We start from the raw sequence: 10706 nt of genomic DNA on the forward strand, positions 1-10706 counted from the left end.
TGAAGGAGAAAACAAACGGAGAGTAGGTGGTACTGGTAGGGCTGGGGGATGAGGGAGGGCTGGGGGATGAGGGAGGGCTGGGGGATGAGGGATGGCTGGGGGATGAGGGAGGCCTGGGGGATGAGGGAGGGCTGGGAGGTGAGGGAGGGCTGGGAGGGCTGGGAGGGGAGGGAGGGTTGGGAGGGCTGGGAGGGCTGGGAGGTGAGGGAGGGCTGGGAGGGCTATGAGGACTGGGAGAGCTGGGAGGGCTATGAGGGCTGGGAGAGCTGGGAGGGCTATGAGGGCTGGGAGAGCTGGGAGGGCTATGAGGGCTGGGAGAGCTAGCAGGGCTATGAGGGCTGGGAGAGCTAGGAGGGCTAGGAGGGCTGGGAGGGCTGGGAGGGCTGGGAGGTGAGGGAGGGTTGGGAGGGCTTGGAGGTGAGGGAGGGCTGGGAGGGATGGGGTTGAGGGAGGGCTGGGAGGGCTGGGAGGGCTGGGGGTGAGGGAGGGCTGGGAGGGCTGTGGGGTAAGGGAGGGCTGGGAGGGCTGGGAGGGTTGGGAGGGCTGGGAGGTGAGGGAGGGTTGGGAGGTGAGGGAGGGCTGGGAGGGCTGGTACTCTGGGAGGGCTATGAGGGCTGAGATTGCTGGGAGGGCTATGATGGCTGGGAGGGCTAAGAGGGATGGGAGGGCTGGGTGGGCCGGGAGGGCATGGAAGGCTGGGAGAGCCGGGAGGGCCGGGAGAGCCGGGAGGGTCGGGAGGTCAAGGAGGGCTGGGAGGGCTGGGAGAGCTGGGAGGGCTGGGAGGGCTGGGAGAGCTGGGAGAGCTAGGAGGGCTGGGAGGGCTATGAGGGCTGGGAGAGCTGGGAGGGCTATGAGGGCTGGGAGAGCTGAGAGGGCTATGAGGGCTGGGAGAGCTGGGAGGGCTATGAGGGCTGGGAGAGCTGGCAGGGCTATGAGTGCTGGGAGAGCTGGGAGGGCTATGAGGGCTGGGAGAGCTGGGAGGGCTATGAGGGCTGGGAGGGCTATGAGGGCTGGGAGAGCTGGGAGGGCTATGAGGGCTGGGAGGGCTATGAGGGCTGGGAGAGCTGGCAGGGCTATGAGAGCTGGGAGAGCTAGGAGGGCTTGGAGGGCTGGGAGGGCTGGGAGGTGAGGGAGGGTTGGGAGGGCTGGGGGGTGAGGGAGGGCTGGGAGGGATGGGGGTGAGTGAGGGCTGGGAGGGCTGGGGGGTGAGGGAGGGCTGGGAGGGCTGGGAGGGTTGGGAGGGCTGGGAGGTGAGGGAGGGCTGGGAGGGTTGGGATGTGAGGGAGGGCTGGGAGGGCTGGTACTCTGGGAGGGCTGGGAGGGCTATGAGGGCTGGGATTGCTGGGAGGGCTATGGTGGCTGGGAGGGCTAAGAGGGATGGGAGGGCTGGGTGGGCCGGGAGGGCATGGAAGGCTGGGAGAGCCGGGAGGGCTGGGAGAGCCGGGAGGGTCGGGAGGTCAAGGAGGGCTGGGAGGGCTGGGATGGCTGGGAGAGCTGGGAGAGCTGGGAGGGCTATGAGGGCTGGGAGAGCTGAGAGGGCTATGAGGGCTGGGAGAGCTGGGAGGGCTATGAGGGCTGGGAGAGCTGGCAGGGCTATGAGGGCTGGGAGAGCTGGGAGGGCTATGAGGGCTGGGAGAGCTGGGAGGGCTATGAGGGCTGGGAGAGCTGGGAGGGCTAGGAGGGCTGGGAGGGCTATGAGGGCTGGGATTGCTGGGAGGGCTATAATGGCTGGGAGGGCTAAGAGGGATGGGAGAGCTGGGAGGGCTGGGAGGGCTGGGAGGGCTGGGAGGGCTAGGAGGGCTGGGAGGGCTGGGAGGGCTGGGAGGGCTATGAGGGCTGGGAGAGCTGGGAGGGCTATGAGGGCTGGGAGAGCTGGGAGGGCTATGAGGGCTGGGAGAGCTGGGAGGGCTATGAGGGCTGGGAGAGCTGAGAGGGCTATGAGGGCAGGGAGAGCTTGGAGGGCTAGGAGGGCTGGGAGAGCTGGGAAAGCTAGGAGGGCTAGGAGGGCTATGATGGATCGGAGGGCTGGGAGGTAGGGAGGGCTAGGAAAGCTAGGATTGCTAGGAGGGCTGGGAGGGCTTGGAGGGTTGGGAGGGCTGGGATGGCTATGAGGACTGGGAGGGCTGGGATGGCTATGAGGACTGGGAGGGCTGTGATGACTGGGAGGGCTTGGAGGGCTGGGAGGGCTGGGAGGGCTGGGAGGGCTGGGAGGACTGGGAGGGCTGAGAGGACTGGGAGGGCTGGGAGGGCTATGAGGACTGGGAGGACTGGGAGGGCTGGGAGGGCTGGGGCTCCATAGGAGCAGAGGGGAGGGGGGGTAGGAATTGTGTCTGAAGCATTTTGTATGACCTCCTCTCTGGCCCATCCATCAGGTTGGCTGCCTCATTATTCTAACCAGCCCGCTCTTTTCTTCTGTTGCGGGACGCCATCAGCTGCAATCTGCATGCCAATTATCGTCCAGACCCCCTGATACCCCTGCATGGAGAATGATCTGTCAAGGAAAAGGGAAGAAAAAAAAATGAGAAGGCTTGTGCTACCTTAGCCCTGTACCCTCTCTCTCTCTCTCTCTCTCTCTCTCTCTCTCTCTCTCTCTCTCTCTCTCTCTCTCTCTCTCTCTCTCTCTCTCTCTCTCTCTCTCTCCTCTCTTCTCTCTCTCTCTCTCTCTCTCTCTCTCTCTCTCTCTTTCTCTCTCTCTCTCTCTCTCTCTCTCTCTCTCTCTCTCTCTCTCTCTCTCTCTCTCTCTCTCTCTCTCTCTCTCTCTCTCTCTCTCTCTCTCTCTCTCTCTCTCTCTCTCTCTCTCTCTCTCTCTCTCTCTCTCTCTCTCTCTCTCTCTCTCTAGCCCCTCTCTCTCTCTTCTATACCCCCTTCTCTCTTTATACCTCCCTCTCTCTACCCCCCTCTCTAAACCCCCCCAACCACCCCTCTCTATCCCTCCCTCTTTCTCCCGCTTCCCTGTACAGTAGTGACAGGGCTTCCTGGAAAATTAATCTATGGGAAAGGAAAACGAGAAAAAAAATTATAAATGTAGCTATTCTCCCATTCTGGCCGGTGCTGAGTTCCATTCCGTGGGCTCTGGAGGGCAAGGGAAGTGGAGTTGGTGATAATTGCCAGGGAGGGGGGGGGCCCATAACAAAGAGATACTCTTCCTCTGAATGTTACACAAAGGGCAAAGGGGGGGGCCATGAAGCAGCCATCTTACACACTTCTCCAGTTATGCTCCCCCGCTTTCATTCCTCTTCTATTTCATCGTCAAATTACAGATGAGATGAGCGGCTATTTCTGATCAACGTCCCGCTCCTGAACTGTGGAGAAAGGCCACCTAAAAGAGACAGGAGCACAGTTCATACATAAATCCACAAAACAAAAAAAAGTAAAATAAGAAGGTATTCATTTTTTATTCATTAACATTCTGTTTGTGATGGCTGATCCATCACAAATGTGTTATATCTTGTTAGAAGTGTTGAGAACCCTGTCCATTTAGATTGTTAAACTATATAATATAGATATCATCTATTCTAATTAATGTGGATAAAGTTGTGGGATGACCACATATGTCTGATCTGGTATTGTAATTGCAAGGGTTCCCATTGTCTTGAATGGAGAGGCCCGTTTTTTATACATTCTGTTTCTATGGGTATCCTATGTGGCTGAGATATGGCCAATACAAGACATGTCTTCTGAAATGAATAAATAAACAAAGAAGTCGGCTAATTAAAGACGATGAGGCGATGATTATAATGTCAGAGAAACGTGAAAGGAAATGTCACTTTGTGTAGTGAGACTTAAAGAGCGATCCCCTAACCCCTCTCTCTTTCTGGCTGAGACAACCCATCTGTGGGAACGGAAGTTTATTGAAGAAACAGAATGGTCTAAAAATCCTGTGTGTCGGGTGATTTTCAGAGATGATGCAGCCGTTGAGAGGAACGGTCGCTCCGGAGAGGCGGTGGAGAATTGGGTTTACTCTGTCTGCCTTTGTGGTGCATGTGTGTGTGCCTCGATTAAATAAAGAAGATTCTCTAAGCACTTTAGGGCCATTTTGTCCGATTGTTTCACTCCCCCGTCTGTATCCTCCCTCGGAAAAAGCTTGATATAGACGACTAGCACAAAGCACAGCTCTCTCCCTCGCTACTCCACTCTTCTCTCTCCTCTCTGTCGCTCCCCTCTCTCTCCCCTATCATGCAGAACAGGCCCAGTCTAGTAGGCAAGAGGAGCCTCTGGAACTAGAACAGAAGAATTATTGTATGAGAAGCATATTACTTGTGGTGACAGTAAAAGAATGGATAGAATTAGTATTGTATTATAGTAGCGTCATTTAATAACATTAGAATTGTGGCAATTTTAGTAGAAAAGTAGAGTGCAAAAAAAAAAATACAAATAAATCATGTCCAATTACGCGTTTCATTCTACTTTCTGCGTAGCCTCTGTCCTGAGTTTAAACACTGCACAGTCTTTGCTCTTGAACTGTGGTGAACAAACTGCATTTCAATAAGCAGCCAACCACAGAAAGAGAATGAAGGGGGGATGACTGTTTTAGCAGAGCTGAACCAGGGCCAGACTGCCTCTGTAGCCTCCAGTCATAGTTAAACATACAGTCACAGAGTTGTCTCTAGTCAATTACACCCTCTCCGAACTCGCTCTCACTGCAAGCCACGGGAAGACACTGAGACACTGCGGTCCTCATCTGAGAGAGATGAGACGACAGAGAGAAAATGAAGAGGAAATGAAGATTATTGTGAAGTGGGGAGGGGGGATTTTGTGCCCGAGTTGAACAGCCCATGTCAGAAGGTGAGCGCTGAATGCGAACGACCAAATGTCCCAAAAACTGAAAACCATTACTGACGATTACACAGAACGGAGAGACTTTGGTGCTGCCTTAATTGGAGCTTTGCCTGGGAATCAGTTTCCAATTACTTTTATGCTAGCCTACGGTTAATACTGTCACAATGGGCAGAAGGGAGAGTGGAAGACATTCATTTCTTCAGATGGTGGACTGAGAGAGAGACGGGAAGGGAGAAGGGACATTTCCCTGCACCAGATACTACAGCGCTCCTGAAACAAATTACAGTTAAGTGCCTTGCTCAAGGGCACATCAATAGATAAACATTTTTCAGCTTGGATATTCGCACCAGCAACCTTCAGTTACTGGCGCAACGCTCTAACCTCGAGGCTACATTCTCTGACCTCTCGGCTACTTGCTCTAAGCTTCAGGCTACCTGCTCTGACCTCTAGGCTACCTGCTCTGACCTCTAGGCTCCCTGCTCTGACCTCTAGGCTACCTGCTCTGACCGGTAGGCTACCTGCTCTAACCTCTAGGCTACCTGCTCTAACCTCTAGGCTACATGCTCTGACCTCTAGGCTACCTGCTCTAACCTCTAGGCTACCTGCTCTGACCGCTAGGCTACCTGCTCTAACCTCTAGGCTACCTGCTCTAACCTCTACGCTACCTGCTCTAACCTCTAGGCTACCTGCTCTAACCTCTAGGCTACATGCTCTGACCTCTAGGCTACCTGCTCTAACCTCTTGGCTACATGCTCTGACCTCTAGGCTACCTGCTCTAACCGCTAGGCTACCTGCTCTGACCTCTAGGCTACCTGCTCTGACCTCTAGGCTACCTGCTCTGACCTCTAGGCTACCTGCTCTAACCTCTAGGCTACCTGCTCTAACCTCTTGCCTACCTGCTCTGACCTCTAGGCTACCTGCTCTAACCTCTAGGCTACATTCTCTGACCTCTAGGCTACATGCTCTGACCTCTAGGCTACCTGCTCTGACCTCTAGGCTACCTGCTCTAACCTCTAGGCTACCTGCTCTAACCTCTTGGCTACCTGCTCTGACCACTAGGCTACCTGCTCTAACCTCTAGGCTACCTGCTCTAACCTCTAGGCTACCTGCTCTGACCTCTAGGCTACCTGCTCCAACCTCTAGGCAACCTGCTCTGACCTATAGGCAACCTGCTCTAACCTCTAGGCTACCTGCGCTGACCTCTAGGCTACCTGCTCTGACCTCTAGGCTACCTGCTCTAACCTCTAGGCTACCTGCTCTAACCTCTAGGCATCCTGCTCTAACCTCTAGGCTCACTGCTCTGACCTCTAGGCTACCTGCTCTAACCTCTTGGCTACCTGTTCTATCCTCTTGGCTACCTGCTCTGACGTCTAGGCTAACTGCTCTGACCTCTAGGCTACCTGCTCTAACCTCCAGGCTACCTGCTCTAACCTCTAGGCTACCTGCTCTAAACTCTAGGCTACCTGCTCTGACCTCTAGGCTACCTGCTCTGACCTCTAGGCTACCTGCTCTGACCTCTAGGCTAACTGCTCTGACCTCTAGGCTACCTGCTCTGACCTCTAGGCTACCTGCTCTGAACTCTAGGCTACCTGCTCTGACCTCTAAGCTAACTGCTCTGACCTCTAGGCTACCTGCCACCTGACAAGGGTAGAAGGAAGAAACAGAAGGGAGAAGGGAAGGGAGAAGGGAAGGGAGAAGGGAGGGAGAAGGGAGGGAGATGGGAGGGAGAAGGGAAGGGAGAAGGGAGGGAGAAGGGAAGGGAGAAGGGAAGGGAGAAGGGAAGGGAGAAGGGAGGGAGAAGGGAAGGGAGAAGGGAAGGGAGAAGGGAAGGGAGAAGGGAAGGGAGAAGGGAAGGGAGAAGGGAAGGGAGAAGGGAGGGAGAAGGGAAGGGAGAAGGGAAGGGAGAAGGGAAGGGAGAAGGGAGGGAGAAGGGAAGCGAGAAGGGAAGGGAGAAGGGAAGGGAGAAGGGAGGGAGAAGGGAAGGGAGAAGGGAAGCGAGAAGGGAAGGGAGAAGGGAGGGAGAAGGGAGGGAGAAGGGAGGGAGAAGGGAAGGGAGAAGGGAGGGAGAAGGGAAGGGAGAAGGGAGGGAGAAGGGAGGGAGAAGGGAAGGGAGAAGGGAAGGGAGAAGGGAGGGAGAAGGGAAGCGAGAAGGGAAGCGAGAAGGGAAGGGAGAAGGAAGCGAGAAGGGAAGGGAGAAGGGAAGGAGAAGGGAAGGAGAAGGAAGGAGAAGGAAGGAGAAGGGAAGGGAGAAGGGAGGGAGAAGGGAAGGGAGAAGGGAAGGGAGAAGGGAAGGGAGAAGGGAGGGAGAAGGGAAGGGAGAAGGGAAGGGAGAAGGGAGAAGGGAGAAGGGAGGGAGAAGGAAGGAGAAGGGAGGGAGAAGGGAGGAGAGGGAAGGGAGAGGAAGGAAGGAGAAGGGAGAGAAGGGAAGGGAGAAGGGAGGGAGAAGGGAAGGGAGAAGGGAAGGAGAAGGGAAGGAGAAGGGAAGGGAAGGGAGAAGGGAGGGAGAAGGGAAGGGAAGGGAAGGGAAGGGAAGGGAAGGAGAAAGGGAAGGGAGAAGGAGGGAGAAGGGAAGGGAGAAGGGAAGGGAGAAGGGAAGGGAGAAGGGAAGGAGAGAAGGGAGGGAGAAGGGAGGGAGAAGGGAGAGAAGGGAGGGAGAAGAAGGGAAGGGAGAAGGGAGAAGGAGAAGGGAAGGGAAGGAGAAGGGAGGGAGAAGGGAGGGAGAAGGGAAGGGAAAAGGGAAGGGAGAAGGGAAGGGAGAAGGGAGGGAGAAGGGAGGGAGAAGGGAAGGGAGAAGGGAGGGAGAAGGGCAGCGAGAAGGAGGTGTTTGTTGTTATAGATAGTCAAAGACTTTAATTTAATGCCAGTCTAATTAACACTGTCACAATGGGCAGCAGGAAGGAAGAGATGTTCACAAAGATGACGCCCTGAATGAAAACGAGATGAGGGAGGTGCTTATTGTCTCCAATTAAAAATGGCAGATGGAGAGCGTGTAGACTATGTAAGGAAGGAAGGCTCAGACTTAGTTCTATGGTTCCAAACTCCAGAAATTATGTCGAAACGTTGTCTACAAGTGATGGAAATTGTTCCTAACCATTGTTCTTATCATTGTCTCTTGAAAATACAAAATTACTACCACCTTATTTCCTCATATTTATTCAAGAAGTATCCGATTCTGGCCTCATCTACTGGCCATCTATCAAAATGGCTGATATGTTACCTCTCTTGCTTACCTTTTGTCTTTGAGTTTACCAGATAAGCGCATAGATTGGATACCAAAACTGGAGGCACCGCTTGGGTATACAGTACAACTCTAGTTGAGATAACAATGCCAGTCAAAGGGCCCACAGTCATCATCAAGTCCTTTATCTTCCACTTGTGGATTGTTTCTCCATCTCTACATCTCCATCAACACAGTGGAGTGGTTTACCATGTCCAATTACTACTACAGTAATTAGAGTGAGAGCGGGGGCGGGGGGGACCAAGGGAGAGCGGGGGAGTGTACCCAAAAGCCTGGGCCTGTATTCAAAAAGCCTCTCAGAGTTGGAGTGTTAAACTAGGCTTAGTTCAGCCGTTTTAGGTCATAATAAAGACAATGATATTGACTGGGGGAGGGGGGGGGACTGATCCTAGATCAGCAGTCCCACCCTGAGATGTTTTGTGAATCAGGGCCCTGGGGCTGAAGGCTGAGGCTTAATGAATGTAGTCTCTCTCCATTAGCCAACCCTGTTCATAAGGATCCAGTAGGAGGGATGTCCTATCACTCACTACACTCTGTCATACACTCTTAGAATAAAGGGGCTTCCGAAGGGGATCTAAATGGAACCCAAAAGGGGTTCTACCTGGAAGCAAAAGTGTTAAATCCGGAACAACAAAGGTTCTTTAGGTTCCAGATAGCACCCTCTTGTCTAAGAGTGTACTCCATTGGCTGTGGACTTTGTAATAAGGATCCATGGCCTGAGCTTTCAGCAGACATTAATACTGAATTAAGAGCTTTGCTGATGCACTCAAGAATATGTTACAATCTCAGCAATTCATCTGCTAGCTATAAATTAGAGCATTATACCAGGAAGACAAATAGCAGGGTGGCAAAGCCGTCCGTCCGAAGTGTGAGTGTGTTTGTGTAAGATAATGATAATTAGCCATGTCTCCAAAAGACTAGCACATAATATTTGATGGCTGTACAGTATATATACAGTATGTATGTTTAGAACCCAGAGGTTTCCTTGATCATGTGACATGATCTGGGGGTGAGTCCCCCCCCCCCAAAAAAAAAAAAAAACACAAGGATAAATGTTAGCAATAAGAACATTGTAAATTCATGCGTAGGCAATGAATGAACAATGATGTTAATCCTGAAGATGAGCTTTGGTTTTTTTTGGGGGGGGGGGAATCTCACCACAGGAAATATAGGGACTTGGAGTTTTTCCTGATTACGTGACATGTGCAGGGAAAACTCTTGGGGGAACGTTCAGCGGGACACAGCGTTTTGGAACGTTTTGATAGAAATATGTTACGTAGAACAGACACGCCTTTCCAACATGTAGAACAAGGACTCGTGTTGGCTCTATTCATGGAATCTGCTACGTTCAACAGCGTTTTGGTAACTGAACGTGGTACTGGTCGTTCTTTCATAGGTGTGTCTCGGTTTAATTCTCAAGATTGTATATGGTTCACTGAAGACTCAATCTGTCTTTGAAGATACAATTATTTGAGTATCCTATCAGAACATCACACATTTGACGTCCTCCCTTTTGAAATATAACGTTCCAGACTCTCTCCAACACAGGTGTCTTCTTGACCTCATTTCTCCATTCAGTGTTCCTACTGAGAACTACAAAGACTAGAAATCTGACCTCCGTGGAGTATTTCAGTTCCATCCTCTATAATCTTTTTTTCCCCTCATTCATGTATTATCAGTTGGATTTACTACAAACAGATGAAAATGGGAGTCATAAAAGGCTGAGGTAATTTGTTAATTGCTTTGGGCATCTTTTATTCTTTGTTCCCTCACCCCTCTCAAAGTTAGTGATGTGGAGAGAAGTCCTCTGCCGAGTTTGTAGATTAGTGCCTGGCGTTATTACACGGAGAAAAACAAAAGAGAGGAGCTCAGTGTCTCTACTCTGTCTGCGCTGTCCCTATGGGTCCCAATCAAAAGTAGTGCACTACTTAGGGAATAGGAGGTCATTTGGGACACTGTCTTCCGCAGCTCTTCTCAGCAAGTCTTCGTTTCAGAGACATCCTGATTTTTATCGAAAGATGAATTAAACCTTGACTTTCAGTCGACTCAGCAAGAAGAGAGTTCTCCGCGATTGATATTATATCATTTCACATTCTGCGCTCTCTGGGTATGTAAATGTAGAGCGTAGATCTGTTTTTTTTTTTTTCCAATAAAAGTGCTTGACACTGATTTGCATGTATTTATTTATTTAATTCTCTCCGTTTTCTTTTGCAGACCTTTTCAGTTCGGACCCCAGTCTCGGAGGTGCTGTGGGGAGGGGAGAAAATTAAAATCCATCAGCTAATGTGTCGGCTGGTAATGAAATAAGAATCTTGACACTCACTCCCATTGAAATGCAAAAGAGGTGTCCTGGCGTTACCCAAGCAATTTATCATAAAAGCCAGTGAATTTCTATTTAATATACATGAGGTACAGTGAATTATTATAGGACTTGCCATTATAACAAACTTCTCAAAGTGCACAGACAAAAGGGGTCAAGTATATTATTTTGGCTTCCGTCCCTCAGATGGATATTCTAAGTGGCTCTCGCTGGAGTTAGGAATCTCTCTTTGAACATCTTTCATACTTCAGTCCATTTACACTATTCAGTTATTTCTCTTCTCTGTGGATAGAAAAGGGAGAGACAGAGAAGGGGAGAGACAGAGAGGAGAGATAGAGAAAGGGATTAAGACTATGGGAGGACGAGAGA

The 10706-nt window shown here is 51.6% G+C and overlaps 1 protein-coding gene across 1 annotated transcript; it reads right to left on the reverse strand.

Annotated features, from left to right (window-relative positions):
- Positions 1-739: 739 nt before the first annotated feature.
- Positions 740-2365, reverse strand: LOC127931676 (uncharacterized). Its single transcript, XM_052525017.1, has one exon. It carries the CDS (start codon positions 2363-2365, stop codon positions 740-742), a length of 1626 nt encoding a protein of 541 aa, XP_052380977.1.
- Between the last annotated feature and the right edge of the window lie 8341 nt (positions 2366-10706).

Source organism: Oncorhynchus keta, chromosome 1, assembly GCF_023373465.1.
Source record: "Oncorhynchus keta strain PuntledgeMale-10-30-2019 chromosome 1, Oket_V2, whole genome shotgun sequence".
In the NCBI taxonomy this organism is placed as follows: Eukaryota; Metazoa; Chordata; class Actinopteri; order Salmoniformes; family Salmonidae; genus Oncorhynchus; species Oncorhynchus keta.